A 22,853-nucleotide genomic window follows, 5' to 3' on the forward strand; every position below is an offset into this window, starting at 1 on the left:
GAGAAAATTCCCACGTCCGTTTCAGCTAGATTTCTCTATGACCTTCAACCAAAAGGGTTTTGTCTTCTCCAAGAGGGCTATGATGGACAACAAAAGGCACTGACAGTAGCCTGTGCTGTTTGGGGAGCCTCTCTGACCAATGACTTACAGGAAAATATCCCACACCCAACACTGAGATTTTCATTTAATAACCATGTCATCTTGGGAAAGTATTGTCTACCCATGCAAGATACCTCAGTTCAAATTCAAAGCAGTAGATTTCTATAAGACTTTTTACACATCTTCGGTTTGGGTTAACCCCTTCCTCTTCCCAACTCCTCTCTCCCACCCTCACTTAAGCCTTTAATCCCCAGTGACCCTTCCCTACTTTCATACGCCGTGTGTTCTACTATCCCCTCCCTGGCTTACGACCTCTCCCTCTAATCTTAGACCCTTTCTAGCTTTCTGATCTCTACAGACATTCAAAATTAAGCAGAGAAATTTAAAAATTTAAATCTAGGATTTACAGGCTGGAGAGATGGTCTTCCAGAGGTCCTGAGTTCAATCGTCAGCTCATGATTGAGTGCCCTCTTCTGGTGTGCAGGCATACATGCAGATAAAGCACTTATATACACAATCACTTTTAAGCTAGGTTTACATATGAAGGAGAATATGTGATGCCTATCTTTATAAAGTCACAAAGAGGCTCCTATGCTTTCTTGTGGGTGGTTTATAACTATGGCTCTCAGACTTCTCATTGATTTAACTTTTATATGTGGTGTGAGACGGGGATCTAAGTTCCATTCTTTTGTATGTACCCAACCAATTGACACAGCATCACTTGTTGAAAAGGCTTCTTTCTCCATTTAATTGCCTATCTTTATCAAAACTCAACCAGTCATGGTATGGGAAGTCCTTCTGTGTATGTGTTGCTTTTATTGGTTAATGAATAAAGAAGCTGCTTTTGGCCAATGGCTTAACAGAATATAGCCAGGCTGGAAGAGATATCTCAAGAGAGAGAGAGAGAGTGGGGGGGGTGGAGGCAGAGTCAGGGAGATGCCATGTAGTCAACACTGGGGACAGATGAGCTAGAATCTTGCCAGTAAGCCACAGTCACATGGCGATACATAGATCAGTAAAGACGGGTTAAATTAAAATATAAGAACTAGCCAATAAGAAGCTAGAGCTAATAGGTCAAGCAGTGATTTAATTAATACAGTTTCTGTGTGATTATTTCGGGTCTGGGGAACTGGAAATGAACAAGCAGCCTCCCCCGACTACATAGCCATTAATAAATAATTTTGTTTTAAGGTCTATCCCATTGACCTATACCTCTATGGTTTCTAAACTAATGACACCTTGTAATAAGTCTTTAAGTTTCATACTTTAGATCTCCCAACTTAGCCCATAATTTTCAAAATGACTTTGGCTTATTTTGCCTGTTATCATTGCTTTGATCATTATCATGTTGTGCTTGAAGTTTGGGATGAAAACTGACATCTGTATGTTACCTAATACAAGATACACCTCTCCATTTAAAAAATAAGTCTAAATACTTTTTATCAGTGTTCTGTAGAAAATTATTAGTTGGGTTTATAGTGTACATAATTTTCATGGTTTCAATGCTATTAAATGGTACTTTTCGAATATTTCATTGCTTATATATAGAAAATCAGTTACTTTTTATCAGTCTTATAGCCCATGACTTATAAACTTGCATATTAATTCTGGTCATGGTTTTCTAGATTCATTAGAATTTTCTGTGAATACAATTATTCTGTCTTCAATCTGAAAGTGTTATATTTTATTTCTAATATCTCTCATCTTCCTTCCTTCTTTCTTTCCTTCCTTTTCCCCCTTTCAATGGGGTTTCATTATGCTACCTTGGCTGGTCTTGAATTCATGGACTCTGTTGCCTTAGTCTCTTGGATAGCTAGGTTTTAAGGTATACATTTGCTGCTGGCTCCAATCTGTATGTCTTTCTTTTTCTTGTCTTATTGCGTGGTCTGGGACCTCCACCACCACAATAAATGAAAATGATGAGCAGAAATATACGTAACTTTTCCTTAGCCATAGGGGAAGACATTATGTCTTTCTCAGTAAGAAGGTTGGTAGCTATAAGTTTTTGCATGTGTTATTGATCAGATTAAGTGACATCATTCCTAATTTGGTGGGATTTTCCCCATTGGGTCATGAATGTATGTTATATTTTGTCAAATGTTTTTGCCGGTAATTATTGAAATGTCATGTAGTTTCTCTATTTTATTCTGTTAATATGGAGAAATGCTAGATGTTTGAAGTTGAACCAGCCTCCGTTACTGGGACAACTCCTATTAGTCAGGTTGGGTTATCACTACTCATTGTCTTAACTACGGTTAACTCTTTGTTTTCTCCACTTTCTCCTGCCTTGCTGCTGCTTTCACTACCCTTTCCTTTCACAGACTTCCCCTAACTAGCATACCCTGCAGCCTTCATTTCAGCATCCCCAAACCTATCGTTTAATGACCCCAGTGACTTCCCAGAGGCCTGCTCATGGGTCTTGGCTGATTACACTGAAGGCCACAGTCTGTTTCTTCCGGAACACACTCCTATCTTGTCATGATGTTCTGTGTTGGCTCCACCTAGCCTGGCCCCAATGTCAGACAGGTCTTGGTTTGCTTCTATTTGGGCTTGTGTGGCAGGCTTCTACCTACCTTCCATTCCCTATGTGATTGCCCTTATGAGTCGTGGAAGCCATGTGCCTGCTCATCCTGCATTTTTGATTCAGCAATCTTTAATGGTTCCCACTGTGTAAGGATTATGTCCGGCTTGTTCAGCCTGCACTACGTATTTTCTTTCTGGGTTTCTGGAGAATCTGAGTTATTTACTCAAGGACCAGTTGCTTTTCACGGCCTTGCTACATGTCTCTCAATGCCCAGTGCACTCTGACCTGTCCAGAGGCCTCCTCCTCAATCCTCCATTTAAGCACTTACCTCTGCTTTTGCTTGATGTGTGTTTGTTTCTGCTTTATATTCCTGCTTCTCCTTCAGGTCTTATCACCTGTCCACTTGTCTTAGATGATCTGAGTTGCTAAGAATACCATAGACTGGGTAGCTTGTAAACATAAGAACTTGTTTCTCACATTTTGGAGATTGAAAGTCTGAGATTAAATTGCTGGCATGGCTGGATTCTGGTGAACATTCTCTTTGGGGTTCTGATGAGCATCTTCTTTTGGGTTCTGGTGAGCTCCTCCTTGGGGTTCTCATTTCTTCATATGGTAGGCAGCAGAGGTGAGGGAACAAGCAAAAATCTCTTCCCATCAAGGCATTAATCCTGTTCATGAGGCATCCACCCTGATGGTCCTGTCTCCTCCTCTTTCTACCAATAGCAGGTGTTTTAAGGGAACTTAAGCATCCCATATGTAACATTCTTTAGGTGGCTTGCTAGTTGCCATGGAGAAGGGTTTTTTTTCCCTTGTCACAAATAGATTTTCAATGTCAGTTCTTTACATAAAATGTCAGAATTTAGGTATTGGTAGGATTTGGGTAGGAGTTGGTAACAGTAATATTAGCCAATGAAGTTGGGACCATTGGTCACCTGAGCCTGCTTCTGCCATGGAGTTCAGAGTCCTCTTTGGCTAGGGGGTTACCTGATTGTTAGAATGAGGCAGATGAATTCTATTTGTGTAGCAGGGAAGACACTCTCTGGGCATTTCTAGAGAGGGATGGCACCGTAGCCAGTATGATGAGCTCATCTGTCTCCTGGACCTTCACTTGGCTGGGGAGGATGTGGGTCTTAACATGACCTCAGGGTATGGCAGGGTGTGGATCTGAGTCAAGGACAGATACAGTGGAAGATCCAGAGGACTGTGGGAATCATGTGTTGCACCCATTGCTGGGCAGAGGCATTCCCAAGTAAAGCTCTTTGAGATTTATAGGGACAAGCACCTTCCTTAGTCCAAATTGGCGACCAATGCAGGCTTCTCAGAGGCCAGAAGGCCACAGTGAAGGATGCAGGGCTTAGGTTAGAGCCCGAGGTTGAGATTAACAAGCTAAGGAGTGGGACTGGAGTGGAGCTCAAAGCCCACACAGCCTCCAGACCTAAGATCTCTCCAGGATTCTTGTGTCTCAGGGCAAGGATAGGAACAGGTTCAGCATGGTCATATCCACAGAGCTTTGCTTGCCCAGGTTCGTTCTGAAGAACCTCAGCTCACAGAGCTCAATCCCCTTGCATTTTGGGGGTGGGGGGGGGGTCTGTTACACCATTTTGCTTTACCTTAGCCTTTCACTAAGTACTCTTTTCAAAAGAAGCTTAGTTTTGGGCTGCTGGATTTCCACACGCATCTCAGTCAGCATTCAGTAGGGACCCGTGAGGAGTAGCGGAGGACAGATGCTGGAGCGAAGAGCTGTCAGGAGAGGTCTGGAGAGGAAGGAACTGAGCCTCCTCTCATCTCCACCGGCCAGACTTCACTCCCCAGAGTGCTTGTCATGGTCCTGTGACCTGCATGGCCGGTGCAGCCTGGACTAGTGGGAGACAGGTTTTATAATAGTGAGTCAGGGTCTCTTTAGGAAGGAACCGCTTTGTGCCATCCCAACTCCCACACTTTGAAAAGAGAAGTTCCGCCACTGTGGGGGAACCTTTCTGGTGGTAGCTCTCAACTCCAGTCTTTTTCATTTGTGATAACACTGGCATATGTGGTATGATTATTCAGAGACTCTGTGTTCTTAGGTGCTGTGCCTCTGTCACATGCCATCCAGGCTGAGGTCTTTGGGGACATTAGAAAATCCGAAAGATTAAGTTTGACTTCTTCTAGTCCTGTGTTAGCTATATTTGGCCTTTGTTTGTTACTGGCTAGGTGAGATGTGGGTGGGGGCTCTGGAATTTGGGGTCTGGAGGACTAGGGTTGGGCAGGGCTCCCGTGTCCATGCCTGCCATGTTCTTGAGTTCTGTGTGCTTGGCTTTTTCCTCTGCAGCTTGTCTCCAATGTCCTCATCTTCTCCTGCACCAACATTGTGGGTGTCTGCACTCACTACCCAGCTGAGGTCTCCCAGAGACAGGCCTTCCAGGAGACCCGGGAGTGTATCCAGGCTCGGCTCCACTCACAGCGGGAGAACCAGCAACAGGTGAGTGAGGCACAGCCAGGAGGCCTGGATGGCAGCCAAGGCCCACGGCCGGCCAGCCGGCCGAGGAGCAGCTGGCTAGTTCTCTGCCTGCTCCCGAGGCTGTGCTCATCATCCGCCCAGCCCCTCCTCCAAGCAATAGTTCCCTCAGGGAGTCCAACTTTGATGCTCTGTAGGAGCCTCTTGGCTTTTCCTGTCCCTTGCCTGTAGTCTCCTCATGTGGCCCTGTGGTCAGGCAGCAAAAGGCCTCCTCTATCCTGGGCCCCCATAAGTTGAAGAAGTGAGATCAGCCAGTATTTCCAGCCTGGGCGGAGGCATTACCCAAGGGAAGGAGGAGGAAAAGGAGCAGGTACTGTCAGCCTCTTGGGTACCCTGATCCAGCTCTCCGTCTCTGTCCAGTCCTGGGTGTGGATGCTTCAGAGAAGGGAGGTCGTCCCGTCTCCCCTCACAGTGTACTTGACCAGAGAGACTGGCCGTCCATAGGGCCACAGCTCTGTGCCAAAAGAAAACCCTCGGACATTTCTCCTGGGTAAGGTAACGCAGTGACTCAGGTTGGCATCAAGGTTCCAGCTGATCCTACTCTGAGGTTTTACTTGGGGGTCATGTCTAGGTCACTGCTGCCCATTTCCTGCGGATAATCCAGACAGATGGTTATCTGTCCCTGCTCCCCCTGCTAACACTGCCTAGACAGACTGAGGGTGTGGATGCTCGCCCCAGAAGGTGGTCAGCATGGAGAAGGGGTATCTATACACTGGGAGTTCTGTAGACCAATGGGTCCTTCCCACGGATCCTCAGCAAACACTGGCATAGGCCTCCTGCATGCCACGTGCCGTCAGGCCCCTGTCTCGTTGAGCTAGAGACAGGAAGAGAATGGCCAGGCAGCGGAAAAGTACACACTGTGACTGCTCTGCTCACTGAAGTGTAGGTGTCTCTGTCTGGTCTGGTCTGGATCCGTGCTAGGTGGGTACAGTGACGTGGCCGCTGACATCCAGACGACCGGGTAGGGGATGAGCTTTCCGGGTCCTCCTGTCCCTGCCTGTGCCCTCTAACGCTGCTCCCTGTGGCTGCCGTGATTTGCCAGGTGCCCAAATGGACACTGACCTTGTTTATGCTCCCCCACTTTGGAGACACAACCTCACGTATCCCGGGTTGGCCTTGAACCTTGGATGTCAAGGATGACTTTGAACTTCTGTTCCCCTTGCCCCATCTTCAAATTCTAGGCATGTCTCCGTGTATTCAGATTCTACAGCACTGGGATCAAACCCAAGGCCTTATGCCTGTTGGACCAGTTCCCTTCCACCTAAACTACATGTGGCCCCAGCTCTGCCCCCAGCCTCCCTTCTCTTAACCCTGCCTGGGCCCCCGGTCCAGCTCCTCGGAGGAAGCCCTGCTCCGCAGTATCGCTGCCCTGACAGGCTTCCCATCCCTTGTGCATACACCCTGCTCACCCCCTAAGTCCCTGCCTTCCTCAAGAGCCCCGTCTTATCTCTGCTATCAACTCCAGGGCCTCTCCCCTGAGAATGGAACCCCTTCCTTCACTAGCATTTTATAGGGTCGCTCTGGGCGTCATCTTTCCCCAAGGATGCTGGTCATTTGTTTCTGTGCTTTGAAACAGGGTCTCCCTGTGTAGTGCAGATTGCCCTGAGTTCTTCCTGTCTTCTGCAGCCTCAGGGCTAGGGGTCTAGAATCCTGCCTGATGTGGTGATTGATGTTAAGCAAGGGTGTGCTATCGTGACCTGTTTTGGAGAGAGTTAGGCTGTACAGGCAGCAGGGAGGGCTAATGGGAAGGCGGAGAGCCAGAGTGGTGCTGCCTGAGTCCCAGACACAGGTGAGCGCGGCACTGGAGCCATAGAAGAGGATACTGAAGGGAAAGGACACATTCGAGAGCTGTTCCCAGGTCAGTGCTGAATGCCGGGGCTTGGCCTGGGGCTGAGAGGAGAGGAATGAGTACCAGAGGAAAGTTCTAGAAACATAAGCAGTTTCTGCAGGGGCAAGATCTGGACCCTGATGCAGGAGGATGGAAGTGTCCTCTGCAAAGGCAGGGAGGGATGGGAGGAGGAGTCTTGCTGGGGATGGGATGTCACAGGTGGGCATTTGGGAGTCAGCCATGGGGCTAGAGATGAGCGGAGGTGACAGAGTTGATGGATGGATGGATGGTGGTGGCTCGACAGTGGATCTGCTCCCCGAGGTAAGAGTGTTTTGAGGACAGAAGTAGAACATGCTTCACTGGGCACCCAGAAGAAGAGGAACCAAAGAGGACACTTCAGTCTCAGGGCTACCTCAGGGGAGGGGGTACACAGAATTCAGTGCACAATGGTGTGAAGGAGAGACGCAGAGGGCTGCGGGCAGCCGGCATGGAAGGCCTGAGAGGAGAGTACTTAAGTGTGTGAGCCCAGCAGAGGGCTTAGCCCGGAGCCAAGGCTGTGGCCTTCAGATAGAGCCACTCAGCACGGAACAGACCACGGAGGAAAACTCAGGAATTGAGTGAAGTCCAGGCTCTATAAGTAGCTGACATGACTTGCCACGATGTGGCCCTGTCCCCTTTTCCTGCTTCTCTCCCAGCTCCCTTATGACTGGCTTTAACTTCTCTTGCTTCCTCAAAATTAACTCTCTTTTCTCTTGTTCCTGGGCCACTGTCTCCCATGTGGGATTGAAAGGTGCTGCAGGCTCTTGGGCCTTCTCTAATGACAGCAGTTCTAGCCTAGGCCTGCTCCTTGCCTCCAGAGGGGGGGGCTGCCTGTAGGTGCACGGCTCTGATTGTCACAACCAGATTGCTGCCTGGCACGTAGTAGGCATCTATAAATACTCGATGTCTGTTGAATGGGTCTGGCTAATGCTGTCAACAGTAGTTTGGCCAAGGCCACTCGGGTTTTTAAGGTTTTAACCCAAGCTGCTTGATCCTCAAGGCTCCACCCGGAGTGCCTTTCCCAGAGTAGAATGGAGGCAAGATAGGTGATGAACCAGGAGGTATCCCAGAGAATCCTGGGGTGTGACTCCGGCTGCTTCCTCCACTGGTTCTAGTTCCGTGGTTCTCAGAAGAGCCTTGGAGGTCCTCCTGTGTCCTGCCCCCATTGGCATGGGTATGGATGAGAGGGGACCTGCCAGAGATGTGGAAGGAATTGTGACAGGCTCATCTGCTTCCCTCTGCAGGAGCGTCTCCTGCTGTCTGTCCTTCCCCGTCATGTTGCCATGGAGATGAAAGCAGATATCAACGCCAAGCAGGAGGATATGATGTTCCACAAGATTTACATCCAGAAGCATGACAATGTGAGGTAGGGGTGAGGGCAGGGTGGGGGAACTGGACCCTGGTGAAGACAGCCTCACGGAGGGTGGGGGTGGCCCAGTGCTGTGGAGCATGCCAGCTCTGCCCTTTGTCTGCTTAGGGAATTAGCACTGTTTAACTTCCTGTCAGGGTATGAAGTAGGCAGCAAGACTGTAAGAGAGAATAGAGAAAGGAGGGGAGAAAAGAAGTGGACCCGCTTTCAGGGGAACCGCTCACCTGACAAAGATAGAACACATGGATGTGGACCCTGGTGTCACCCTTATTACAGTCCCCTTCACCAGCCTCTGGCATGCCCTCTAAGCCTGTGTGTGCGAGCCACTGTCCCAGGCATTGCCCACCTTGTCATTGATCCTTTGACATCTCTATGGGGGACACAAACAGTGTTCCTAACTTAAAGATCCAGTTGGATTGAGACCAGTGCTGAAGCACCTCCCCCTCCCCCCAAGCCAGTATGGTAAACCCAGCCTGCTCCGAAGCCCACTTTGCCTCTGCTGCACCTTGGCTGCCTCCCTAGGCAGAGCCGCTGACATCAGGGATGTGCAAACAGATGTAGGTTAATAGAGTGCAAAATCTGTTTATGAGTTCCACAGGGACGTAAGCAACACAGGTGGCCTTCATCCACCGTGGCTCCTAAGAGCCTTGTAATTCTCCCGTATGCCCAGGAAAGGAGCCACTGTGAGCTTCGGGAAAGTTACCTTCTCTCTCCTAAGGCACAAGTCCTCTGAGGTTGAGTGAAGAGGCTCGTGGGAGGCATGGGCTGTTTTCAGTGAAGGGAGCCATTGGATCAGGCAAACTGCCCCCACTATGGCTGTCGGCAGGGACGGAGGGGGAACACAACACTGTGATTTGCTTGTAGAACGAGCAGAGCCATTTAGCTTCCAGATGTGCTCTGAAGTCTGCGATGACCATTCTGCATTCATTAAGGGCCCCTCCCACCTGTCTCTTAAAACTCCAAGGCCAAGGCTGTGAGGGGCAAGTGTAGACTGCACCACACATCTGTGGTCTGTTTGGGGGTGGATTTTGAAGCTTCCCCATAAGCCACCCACGCTCCGAATCAGGCAGTGTCAAGATGGCTACCTGCCACGTGGCTAATGGACATGAGCCCTGGGAAGCAGACAGCATGCTGGTTCCTCTGCCTGTCCTTGGGTGTGAAATGTCACTCTGTCAGTGCTTTCTGTGTTCCCACAGTCCCCACTGTACAGACCAGGAAACGGAGGCCCCAAGGTTTACTCTCTCTTTTTTTTTTAAAGGTTTATTTACTTATTATCTATACAGTGTTCTGCCTGCATGTATGCCTGCAGACCAGACGAGGGCACCGGATCTTATTGCAGATGGTTGTGAGCCACCATGTGGTTGCTGGGAATTGAACTTAGGCCCTTTGGAAGAACAATTAGTGCTCTTAACCACTGAGCCATCTCTCCAGCCCCCGAGGTTTACTCTTTATCTATGGACAACACTGGCTAAGAGCGACGCTTGTCCCCAGCAAGATTTCTGACCTTTTGACTTTGAATATATGTTTCTATACCTAGGTAGAGGGGGGGTTTGGGCAAGAACTCTGAGAGGAAGTTTGGAGAGCTCTTGGGAGGAGAGGGAAGGAGAGATGTTTTGTGTGTGTGTGTGTGTGTGTGTGTGTGTGAGAGAGAGAGAGAGAGAGAGAGAGAGAGAGAGAGAGAGAGAGAGAGAGACAGGGTCCTTCTATGATCCGAGGTCTCTGTCTAGGGACATTGGAAGCAATAGCTTTCCCTGCCTGTTGGGACAGATGCAAGAGGCTGGGGTTTTAGATGGGAAGAGGGTGCTCCAAAAGTGGCCCCAATATGTCAGAGCTGGGTTCTGAGCTCCTCTCTCCATCTTCCCAACCATGTCCCTGGCAAGGGACAAAGGTGCCTTCTTTAGCTACTCTGAGCTCAGCAGAGCATCCTGTGGCTTCCACTGATGTCTGCACAGATAATCTGGAAGAAAATCTGCTCTGAGGAACAGCCTGGCATGGGTTCTCAGCCCCAGCCCTCCAGCAAAGAGGCTTGCTCAGAGAGTACCCAGACCTGCTCAGTTCACAGTGATAATCTCAAGGGATGACCCTTGTTCTGGTTACCATTGCACCTGCTTCCAGCAGTGGCCCTGCAGTGACTTCGGGTGATTAAAAGGAAAGTCTTAGAGCTATCTCAGTATCAACAAGGCACAAGTCAGGCCTCTGTCACAGTGGACATGTTTCTATTTAGCATAAGCCAGATTGAGAACAGCGATCAGCAAAGAGAAGGAAGGAGAGAAAAATGAAGATGCTGTGGTGCTTAAAGGGGCAGAATCTAAAGTTCTCAGGGAGGGCTAGAATCTAAAACGTACATCAGAGATTAGGGTACCACAGTCATGCAAACATCCTGCCGGGTCCCCTCCTAGGGTCCTAGCCTGGATGTAGCCTTGGGAAGAGGCGCGTGCTCACTCTAGTCTCATATTTGAAGAGGTTGTCAGGTTAGACTAGTAGTACTGGTGGGCCTCCTAGTTTAAAAACACACCAGGGCCAGGTTCAGAGAAACCAAGAGGCGTAGAGGTTAGGCCTGGGTTCTGGGGTCTCTGCTGTGTACTGACTGTGTGAACAAGGCACTGGACCCCTCTGAAGCTGCTTCCTCATTTGCACATAGAATAGCAGCGGTCTCTCCTTAGAGTGAGTGGGATGATGTGAGACGGTACAGAGCTGTGCTGGTGTCTCAGTGTGCAGCAGTCATGAGCTGCGATCATTGCTGTTGTTTTCTGGGTTGTTATCCCGCCTGTAATCGACAGAGGAAGCCCCTGGTTCTTAGCTGGAGAGGGCAAGGGTGATGAGTCACATTCCTCAATTCTCTGCAGACTTGTAACAGTTACCGAGGGTGATGGCATGCCGCTCTCTGCCCCCAACAAGAGCAAGGCCACAACGAAAGTAAATCAACCCCATAACATGCAGCTCCTGGGGTACCAGCTGAGACCGAGCAAGGAGTTGAAGAATGCTTTGGTCCTGGGCTACCGCTGGCTGTGGCATGAGGTCCCAGATGCCGCTCCTGTCTGATGAGTGCTGACAGATGAGTTGTGTCAGCCCCTGTGGTTGGTGGCTCAGAGAGTGCTTCTACTCCTACGGGGACATCAGGACTCAGAGAGGCCAGAGCATTGGTTCTCAGCCCTTTGAATGCTGTGACCCTTTAATCCAGTTCCTTATGTTGTGGTTACCCCCAACCATAAAAGTATTCCATTGCTACTTCATGACGGTAATTTTGCTATGATTATGAATCATAATGTAAATATCTGTGTTTTCTGATGGTCTTAGATGACCCCCGTGAAAGGGTCATTCAACCCCCACAGGGGTCACGACCCACAGGCTGAGAACCACTGGGCTAGGGGAAGAGGACACAGTACAGGAAGATGCAGACACCCAGGTCACTCCTGCTAGGAGGTCACATTGTGGAGTGGAGCAGGACAAGTGTCAGCATGGAGCAGAGCGGCACGCATCCCAGCCCTGTCAGCTGGGAACTGGGACTGTGGACAGTCACCTTGTTTTCTCAGCTGTAACCTGGGGGTAAATGTGTGGGCTCATTCATCTGTTTAGTGCATGTGTCGCCCAATCTGTTCAGTCACAAGCTTCACGCCAAGATGCAGTCGAGACAGGGAGCATGGCTAGGAGCTAAGGGGCACTATCTCCGAAGGTGACTTGAAATTAAGATCTCTACCGTCCCCGGAGGCACTTGAGAGGTCTGTGCCACTCCTGGGGATGCTTGAAGTTAGTGTATGTTCTGTCTCTGGCAGTCAACTCGAAGGTGCCCAGTGTTGGGAGACACAGCGTTAGGGGTACATGCCTGGAAAGCCCCCAGCCTGCTTAGTAGTCCATGTTCTGATGTCCGTGGAGACTGCCAACCTGGCTTCAAGATCAGGTGGTAATGCACTACTTCAGAGGCCAGGGGACAGAGAATGCCAGGCTCTCCTGACTTCCATGGTGGTCCTACTGAATGAAGGTGAACCCCACTTGACTCCCCTCACACTGGTGTTCCTTAGGATTTAAGGTTGTTAGATGGTAGAATGGCTAGGACTGTTCCAGATTCTTCCTTGTAGAAAGGGGTGGAAGGTCACCACCTCGAGGGGGTGCAGATCCCTGTTGGGGAAGTATATTCTTTCCGAGGTAACTTGCCTCTGCCCCAGTTCCCATCTTTATCTCCTCACTTCGGAAGTTTCATGTGGGATACTGAATCTGAGCCTCATTGTTTCATTTGCTGGTACCCACGAGGTTCAGCAGAGGGGCTGCCCAGCCTGGGCTGTGAATGAGGTCCGTATGCATGCTCCCTGTTAAGTGCTGTGGGAATGACCTACATGCCTCCTCCTTCCTCCAGCCCCCCTCTCTCTAATTTCTTTCCCCTTTGAAGGTTATCGTCTCTCCTGTCTCCTTCAAGGACATGGCTGCATTCCCTAGGTTGCTTTAGTGTCTGGCTCAGCCACCATGTGGTGTGGTTCTGAATTATAATGATCATGGACCATGTCTGAGATGCCTTAGATACCCACGGATGGAGTGTGCCTTCTGGGGGCAGGGTATGGAAAGAACTGACCCCCAGTCCATCCTTAGCCATCTGAAGAGTGGACCATGGACATCTCAAACCTGATGCTGGAAGTATGCCCAATTCTATTCGATACCAATTATGATTGCAAATGGTCTCTGCCTATAAACAATTACTGAGATCCTATTATGTGCCAGGTGATGCTATTAAAAGGGCACTATTAGGAAGTATCTAGTCCTCATGGGAACGTAAGAGCTGAGCAGAGGACTGTGGGAGCAGTGAGTTGACAACCCAGCCAGTTCTGTTGGGAGCCACTTGGGTTGGACCTCTTATTTACTTTTTGTTTGTGTATGTGTGTCTGTGTGTGTGTGTGCACATATATATTGTAGTATAAGGGGCTACAGAGATGGCTCTGTGGTGAAGACCTTGCTGCTCTTGTGAAAGGCTAGAGTTTAGTTCCTGGCACCCACATCTGGTAGCTCCCAATGTCCTGTAACTCCAGCTCCAGGGGATCTAACCCTCTCTTCTGGCCTCTATGGACAACTGCATGCTCATGTACATACCCACATATGTATATACATATAAATAGATAATAAACCTTTTAAAAGACTGATCTAGCATAAGATATTTTGCTTAAGACCCAACCTTGCAAGTGTAAGTGGCATTAGTTCCGTTTGTGTTGTACACCCACCTCTCCCTCCAGTGCTGTCGTCCCCAAACTGGAACTATAACTGTTCAACACGTCCCTGTACCCCCAGACCCCCACTCTTTCTGTCCTTAGCAGTTTGATTATTCTAGAGATCTCATATAAATAGAACTCCAGAATTTGTGCTTTTGATGACTGGCTTGGCTCGCCCGGCCAATGTTCCCATGGTCCAGCCAGGTTGTGGCATTCGCCAGTGTTTCCTCCCTGTTGAGGCTGAGTAAGACGCCTCTTGAGTACACCACATTCGCGCCATCTCTTCCTGGGATGCCCCTCGGGCAGCTTTACCTTTGTGCGTGATGCTGCTGTGTGCGTGGGTGAACAAATATTATTCATACCTCTGCTTTCTGGTTGTCTGGGTATATGTCCAGAAGTGGGGCTGCTGGCTCATGTGGTAAACTGGTCTGATTTTTTTTTTCTTTAAGGAACACCCCCCCCCCCACACACACACACACAGGTTTCTGTACTCCAGCCTTCCTGACGGCACCTGCTCAGGGGCTCTGCTCTCTCCTTGTCTGGGGTTCACAAAAGGCCCACATTTGTGTTGGGACACAGTAGAAGGACCAATGGGGAATGGAGCCAGCAATCAGCAAGGGCTTAGCTCTCAACTCTAGAAATCAGGGCTCTGGCGAGCCAGGAAAGGGGGAGGAGAGGGTGAGAGAGGCTCTGATGGCTGAGCACGCTGGGCTGTGTTTCTGAGACAAGTACAAACAGGTGTGACCCGTGGGTCGGCTCCTACTAAGAATTCAGACATGAGGATTATTCTGAGTGGGCTTAGTCGAGGAAGGCATCGTGAAGATGAGTGGGTCAGAATCGGGTTCTGAAAGAGAAAGAGTGATTTGCTTTCTGCCTTTTCAAACATAAACATTTTATTATATAAAGGCCTGTGTTTTGTAGTGAAATTGGAAAATGTAGGCGGTGTAGAAAAGAAAAGGAATTCACGCAGATCGGGTTGACTGCTGCTGGGGTTTGGTGCAGCCTCCTCTGTGGGCCTCTCCTGTGGAGGGCGTTTTCCCGAGCCTCTCACATTCCTGGATGAGTGTCCACAGGCACCACCAGGCTCTGTTGCTTGCGTGGTAAGGATGAGATGTGATTATGGGCTGGCCTGGGGTCTGCAGGAGGCCCAAAGGCTTGCGAGCAAAGTGGATTACGGGATATGCCTTGATCTGAGGTCCCCCAACTTCTCCTCTTGGACCTCACTTACCGAAGTGATGTCCCTGTTCCTGCCAGGGTGGAGAGGTTATGGCCACCTGGGCAGATTCTCGCCTCGATGGCATTGTGCACGAGTATTTGGTGTCCTCTCCTAGGTCATCCCCCCTTTCCTTTCCAGCCTGTGCCTAGGGTAATTCTGACTGATGCCGACTCATTTAAAAAACATCTGTTGAAAAAAAAAAAAAGCTCTCTGTCGACTCCTCACACCTGGTAGTGCCAACTTGCCCAGTGGATGTGAATGACTCTTTGCTCCCCTTTACCCAACAAAGCCACAAACTCAAGTGTCTGTCCAGGCTGGGTGATGTGGAGGAGATCAAGGGTGGGTGCTTCAGGGGCATCTCTGTTGGACACAAAGAAATGGTTTCCTACAGAGGCCTAACCACCCCAGGGTGTGCTGCCAGCATCCTCAGAGGTGGACTGAAACCTTACCTCACTTCTTTCCTGTCCTGCCTTCCATAGCCCCGATCTGGATGAGGATCCAGGGATTGGGACTCCTCAGGCACAGCTGTTAGCACTGCCAGCCCACCCAGTCCTGAGTGCCCAGCAATGCTGCAGGATGTGGCCCTGTGTGTAGGAGCTGGGCCAAATGCTGACAACTCATAAGTCACAGGGCCTGTTGGCAGGAAGAAGGGTTGAGTGTAAGGAAATGCCTGCGGGCAGAGCAGGCTGCAGAGGGCCTATAGTGGTAATTGGTGACATGCCCCACTCTTGTGCCTCTGGAGTGGCAGTCAGGCTAGCTAGGGAGTGACAGAGGACAGATCGTTAGGGAAGTATCCCCCATGTGGGCCCGTCCCCAGTGTCTAGTCGCTCCAAGGACCCACTAGTGTGTCAAGAGGAGGTCTCAAATGAGCTGATGTATGAGCCAACATCTTTCTGCTTCTCTAGGCCTGGTGCTAGGCTGTGAACTGGCTTTAGAATTCCCAGGGATACAGCCAGGAAAGCCAGGAGGGCGGAAGAGATGGTCTGTGTTGGGGAGACCCTATGAAGCATAGCAGCCTCCATAAGGGACAGTCTGAAAGCAAAATCCTCCCACAGAACAGAAGCCTCTCAAAGGGCAAATGAGGACGCAGTTTCCACGGAAGGGCCAGAGTGGCTTCCGGGGTCAGAGCTGGGACCTCAGAGACCTTGTATGAGATTCTCCCAACCCAGGTTAGAAATGTGCTTGGCATGACTCTTGGGTGACTGTGGGTGACCTACCCTCTCTGCTTCCCCAAGAGCTGAGAGAGCCGTAGAGACCCCTCCCAGTATGCCAGCAGTTGGGGAGGTCTCGGGTCTGGTGATAACCACACAGTATCTTCTGTCCGTGGTAACCATGCTGGTTTTGTGAGGGACCCCCAAGCTTCATAGGCTCCTCTCTGAGGTGATGTTCTGGGATCCTAGGAGGCCCTGTGAGGCAGAAGGGGGAGTTCACAATTTGTCCTCTTGCTTTCCCGGAAGTTGTGGGCATTCTCTCCCTTCCAGTGAATAAGCATCAGGCACTGCTATGGGCTGAATGTACTTATGGACAGAAGATAAGTGCTGTCCATAGTACTTGTGAACAGACCTCCTTATCTAAAATGTTGCTTTAGGTTAGTTTACATATTATCTACGACCAGCTTTGTGCAAGAAGGAGAGGGAGGCTGGGTGTCACAGGAGAGAGAGAGAGAGAGAGAGAGAGAGAGAGAGAGAGAGAGAGAAACACATTCCCATACCTGTTGCTACAGTATATTGTTTCAATTGTCCTATTTCTTTCATTATCCTCTTGCTATGTCTAAGTCCTAAGTGAAACTTTATTGCATGCATGTGTGTATAAGATACAGCACAGGTTTTGTGTTAACCATGACCTCAGCTGTGAATGAAGGGATTTGGGACAGATCCCCACAGGAAAGAGAGATTGCTAGAGGTTATGGTAAGCTCACACTTGTCACGTAAATATGGCTCGTATTGTCATGAGAAGAGGGAAGGGCTGTGTGATGGCACAGACACTAACGGCGGCGATCTGAGCACTGCAGTCTCTGGTCTAGGAATATCAAAAATGAATGGGCACCCCAGAAACACAAATCTCAGGGGGGATGTGGCCCTCGCCCCACCAGCACCTTGAGCTCAGACTTCCAGGCCCAGAACAATAGGGACTGTACATCTCTCCAGTGTTTAAGCTACTTTGTTTTTTTTGTTTTTTTTTGTTTTTTTAATTTATTTATTTATTAAGGATTTCTGTCTCGTCCCCGCAACCGCTTCCCATTTCCCTCCCCCTCCCCCGATCAAGTCCCCCCCCCTCATCTGCTCGAAGAGCAATCAGGGTTCCCTGACCTGTGGGAAGCCCAAGGACTGCCCACCTCTATCCAGGTCTCGTAAGGTGAGCATTCAAACTGCCTAGGCTCCCACAAAGCCAGTACGTGCAGTAGGATCAAAAACCCACTGCAATTGTTTGAATTCTCAGTATTCCTCATTGTCCGCTATGTTCAGCTAGTCCGGATTTATCCCATGCTTTTTCAGACCTAGGCCAGCTGGCCTTGGTGAGATCCCAATAGAACATCCCCATTGTCTTAGTGTGTGGGTGCACCCCTCGTGGTCCTGAGTTCCTTGCTCGTGCTCCGTCTCCTTCTGCTCCTGATTTGGACCTTGAGATTTCTGTCCGGTGCTCCCGTGTGGGTCTCTGTCTCTGTCTCCTTTCATCGCCTGATGAAGGTTAATATTCCTGAGGATGCCTATGTGTTTGTCTTTGGATTCACCTTATTTAGCTTCTCTAGGAACATGAATTATAGGCTCAATGTCCTTTATTGATGGCTAGAAACCAAATATGAGTGAGTACATCCCATGTTCCTCTTTTTGGGTCTGGCTTACCTCACTCAGGATAGTGTTTTCTATTTCCATCCATTTGTATGCAAAATTCAAGAAGTCCTTGTTTTTTACTGCTGAGTAATACTCTAATATGTATATATTCCATACTTTCTTCATCCATTCTTCCGTTGAAGGGCATCTAGGTTGTTTCCAGGTTCTGGCTATTACAAACAATGCTGCCATGAACATAGTTGAGCATATACTTTTGTTGTATGATAGGGCCTCTCTTGGGTATATTCCCAAGAGTGGTATTGCTGGATCCAGGGGTAGGTTTAAGCTACTTTGTAATGGCAGTCCTTTATCTAATATGGGCACCTATAATGTAGGTGCCAAATTGGGGGTTGGTCAAGCCAAGAGCCAGTCCCCAGTCGGTCAGTCCTGTGGCTGCAAATTTTGTAGGGACTGGGATACAGTGGTGAAATGAGACCCTTCCCCTCAAAGAGTTCACATTTCTGGTAAAAAAAAAAAAGTAGAGAAAGACAGAATAAGAAACACATAGCCACAGTGTTGTGTGCTGTGCTCCACCTATACTTGAAGGGTAATTTCCTGGACCCCCAGAGAGGCCTGGTTAGACTTTCCAGCAGACACCCTAGAACCCTGCCTGGGCAATATTTTTACTGTTCTACTAAACTAAATAAACTTGTACTTTTTTTTTCACTTTTTAAATGGACTATTTGCATCCAGGTGTGGGGTCCATTCCATTAATCCCAGCACTAGGGTGGCAGAGGCAGGTGGATCGCTGTGAGTTCGAGGCCAGCCTGGTCTACATAGAGTTCAAGGACAACCAGGGCTGTGACACAGAGAAACCCTGTCTGGAAAAAGCAAAAGGAACATTCCCAGCCTCTCTGTGGCCTTGTTGGCACCCCTGCCCAGTCATGTGCCTTGGAGCCCCCGTGAAGTGAGAGGAAGCTGCTCGGACATGGCACTGTGATAATCACGACCGTGGAACTGACGGCTGAGACAATGACTGAGTTACTGCTAGGCAGGTAGCACATGCAGCGTGGACACGCTGCCACACAGAGATGGCTCAGGCCCAGGGGAGACTGAGTGGGATGGAACAAGACTCGATTCCCTCCCGTCGCTTAGAAAGGAGTGCCGTTTGGAACTCCCAAACTGTTTATTTCTAGAGTTTGCCTGGGACGATTTTAGACTACAGTTGGCTGAAGGCAACCAAGATGGAGGCAGGTTAAACATGGCTGAGATGCGGGAGAGAAGGACAATGGACGTAAATGAGGGGGTCACATGTCTACATCAGGGTGGTATGATACTGTGAAGAAGGTGCCATGTAAGCTAGGGCAACAGTCCTCCTCTCGAGCTGCGTATTAGAACTACCAGAGAAGCTTCAAATAAAATAGGTCAACAACAATGAAACAACCACAGCAGAGTCCCACCACTGACGGATTAAATTAGAATCCCCGGGGCAGGGGCTCTGAGACCTCTCCACAGGAAAGCTTCTCAGGGGACCATAAGGGACACCAACCCAGAGACTGGCATCCAAGGACTGCTCATCTAAGGCAGTAAGAACAGAGCTCACACAACAGGCACGGTCTTCCGTGGAGGGCAGTGACCAACAGGTCAGAGCCTTCCTTACGCTGCTTGGGTGACAGAGACCTGTCTCTCTGGGTGGCTCAGTGATCTTTGCTTTGAAGAATCCTTGAGATCACACAGGTTTGCCTCATGTTTCTGAGGCCACACTTTCCCCATTCTCTTTTCTTCTCTGCTTGGAGCTGGCCCATGGTTGTCTTGCTTCTGCAAGGCTAGGGGGCTTTCTTTCCTACACTAGGGTCTTAGTCCCAGGTGGACCAGTAAGCATGGTGTCTGGTGAATCTGCAATTAAAACAAGATGGTAGCATAGAGGGGGAGGCTCTCTGCTTGCTGTACCTGTGCCCGACTGATCTTGACCCCAGTTGCCATTGGCTTTAGTTTCTAAGGAGAAAAAAAAAATTCTGAATAAAAGTGTAACCAACACTTTGAAGAGATGAGAAAGACTCCTCTTTCTCCCTGTCTGAGAAATAAGAGGGAAAGATGAAGCAAGATTAGGGGCGACACACTGTTGCCTAGCATGCCAGGTGGCCTCCCTCTAGGCAGAGCAGTGAGGTATCTCTATAGGTAGGAAAAGTGCCAGGGTTCCTGAGGCCCCGCAGTCCCACAGCCATGGTGGTCCATGAGGAGCTGTCTGATGCCCCCACCTCTCTTCTTCTCTCGTCTGCAGCAGGTGACATGCCTTGTCCCTGTCTCTCATGTCTCTGACTCCAGCCATTATCCTGCAGTCTCCTCTACTGGCCTAGGATGGAACTGGGACGGGGATCCCAGACATGGAAATGTCTCTGTCCTAGAGGCTGGTAGCTGTTTCTGTGTTTCTTCTCTTGGATAGCCTAGCCCAAATCCCAGGATGTCTTTCCTGGTAACCCAGCCTGTTACCATGCACCCTGATGTTTTGCTCTGTGGGTTTGTGAGCAACTGTGGCAAGTGCCCCCCTAGTCATTGCCAGGGCACCAGCTGTTTTTATTCTCCGAGGACTGTGGGGCCGACAGACCACATAACATGTACTGGTTGTTCTCTTGGAATGGGCATCCAGGTTGTCTGTGTGGCCTTGGGATGACAATTCAGTATTTCTGTGCTTTAATTTCCTTCTCTTAAAAGCAAGTAGCAACCTCATAGGATAGCTATGAGGTAGAAGTGAATATATGTAGGAGCATAAAGGAATATATTATTATATATTAAATAATTTTACTTTGTGCTGCCGAAGATAGAATCTAGGGCCTTGGGTGCAAGGGAAGCACCCACAGCTTCAGTGTGTTTAAAATATCTTTTTAAAAAATGATTAAGTTAGTTAAACTAGTAAATATGGTAACAAAATAATCGAGTATTTATTATAGGGAGGAAAGGAAAATGCAGGTCAGAGCCTCCATTGTGCTTCCTTGGGAAGGAAAATGATGTTGGGAAAAGAAGTTCTTGATTAGTGTGCCTAATTCTAGGGACCACTGGAGTGTGGGGGCTATCCCAAGGCACCCCTTAACTGTCCCTAGGGTAATCAGAGTCTGAAAGGGTGAGGGGAGTCTTGCCTGGCTAGTCTGCGTGTGAAAGTCCATGCTGAGGTAAGCTGCTCTCTGTCTCTGGAACTTGACTAGCCCTGCGAGAGTCAGAAAGGCCACAGGTAACAGCATGATGAAAGGCATGCTTCATCTAAAGGTGCAGGTTGGTTCATCGGTAGGGAGACACGATGACTCCTTGAAGCAATGTGTGTGTTACTCCGCCTACGTTTGATCCACCCTGCACGTGTCGCATAACTTAGTGTTCCATTACCCGTCACAATTTGTCATGTTCAAAAATAAAAAAGCTGGGCTGGGGGATAGCTCAGTTCATAAAGTCTGTACGGGAATGGGGCTGAGTTTGGATCCCCATACAAAAGGCTGGACAAAATGGTGTGCACCTGCAATTCTAGCAATAAAGAGCAGGAGACACAAGGCTGCTGGGCCAGGCTTGCTGGCCAGTCAGCCTAGCAAATCAGCAAGTTCCAGGTTCAGTCAGAAATCCTATCTCAAAAATAAGGTGGAGAACGGTTGAGGAAGATACCCATTTCATGCACACTCCACCCATGTGCGTGTACGCATGAACACATAAACATCTGCATACATATTCTCACATACAGTTACCTGCTCCATGTACCAGTAAACATTTGTAATACAATTACCAAATATATTTAGCTATGCATTCTTCATTTTGAATTAGGTTCTAGAGGGCACAGGGCTTGTCTACCAGAAGCAGCTCAGTCCTTAAGAGTTAGAATATTTCTGTGTCCCTCTTAAGGAACCAAACATGTAGGGGCCCTTATACACCCTGGTTTTGAGGCCCTCTCTCTTGTGGTCTGTTTTGAAGGAAAAGAGATTTTTTCAAACTAAAGGACAGGGGCAACAAGAACGGACGAAAGAACCATAGCTGGCTGGTGCGGCTGTGATAACAGCCGTGGATGGTGAGGCTGGAGGCCCCCGCAGGAGGAGCAGGGGACTTCCTGGTGATGGTGGGTGTGTGTGTAGGGGGTGTTGGGGAGGAGGGTCTACCTCCGCTCTTCCCTGATCCTCTTTCAGTCTGTCCTTCCAAAGGTCTTCCCTGGAGTGGAGGGCTTGATTGAGGTCTGCTTGAGACTGGGAAGTGAGAGTCTTTTGGGGCTCTGTTCTGGCCTGTGCTTCCCAGAGCTCCTTATGTTAGGGGCAGCTCAGAGATCAACAGGGGCAATCCTACAAGGTGATTGGGGAGTGGGGGGCTCTCAAAAAGCTCACTCTCTCTGCACCCATCCTCCTGCCTGGGCATGAGAGTACAGAGAAAGTTCAGGGAACAGGATCAGGGATCCCCCGTAGTAGGAGAGGCCAGTGCCCTCGTCCCCTCCCCAGCAGCTCCCGGTTGGGTTTTGTTAACCTGACATGAACCTATACACATCTGGGCAGAGGGGATCTTAATCGAGAAATGCCTCCTTAAGATTGGCCTGTAGGCAAGTCTGTGGGGCATTTTCTTAATTAATGATTGATGTGGGAAGGGCTGGCCCACTATGGGGGGTGCCACCCCTGCGTAGGTGTCCTGAACTGTATAATAAAGCAAACTGGAGGAAGCCACAGAGAGCAAGCCATTTAGCAGCTCTCCTCCATGGCCTCTGCTTCAGTTTCTGCCCCAGCTTCCTGTCTTGAGTTCCTGCCCTGACTTCCCTCAGTGACAGAGTGTGCTATGAGATTTGCAAGAAGAAATTTCTGCCCCCCGTTGCTTTTGGCCCTAGTATTTTAGCCCAGCAGCAGAAACCCTAACTAAGACAAACCCCCCAGGACTCTTGGAGCCCATAACCGTCCTAGCGCCTGAGGTGCTCCCAAGGTCCCTGGATAATCTCCAACTTTCTTCCCCAGCAGAGTCCTGTGTTAGTCTGTCTAGGCTGCAGTGACAGGGAGCCACACTGGGTGGTGTGTAAACAACTGTCTCCCATTTCTGGAGGCTGGAAGTCCAAGTCCATGGTATCAGCATGGCTGGGTCTGGTGAGGGCCATCTTCCAGCCCTTTCTCAGAATCTTCTCATGGCAGCAGAGCCAGGAAGCAAGCTCTCCTGTTCGTCCTCCTTATGGAGGCACTAATCCCATTCACAGGGCCCCACCATCATGGGCTGATATCTTTCTGAGTCCCTGCTGCTACAACCCCTGCAGTGGGCACTAGGATTTACTGTATGGATGCGGGGAGCACAGATATCCAGTTTATAGCAAGTCTTCCTTTTCC

General features: G+C 49.4%; 1 protein-coding gene across 1 annotated transcript in view; it reads left to right on the top strand.

The window, feature by feature from the left end:
- The window catches only part of Adcy5 (adenylate cyclase 5), a 148,364-nt gene that overhangs the window by 88,560 nt on the left and 36,951 nt on the right, over window positions 1-22,853 (top strand). Inside the window, exons 2-3 of the mRNA XM_041672832.1 lie at window positions 4,932-5,081; window positions 8,229-8,350. Coding sequence (XP_041528766.1) covers window positions 4,932-5,081; window positions 8,229-8,350 — 272 coding nt within the window. The remainder of the gene's footprint in view (window positions 1-4,931; window positions 5,082-8,228; window positions 8,351-22,853) is intronic.

Source organism: Microtus oregoni, unplaced genomic scaffold (assembly GCF_018167655.1).
Source record: "Microtus oregoni isolate MIOR12 unplaced genomic scaffold, Mior012 000023F_ref0000262, whole genome shotgun sequence".
Lineage (NCBI taxonomy): Eukaryota > Metazoa > Chordata > Mammalia > Rodentia > Cricetidae > Microtus > Microtus oregoni.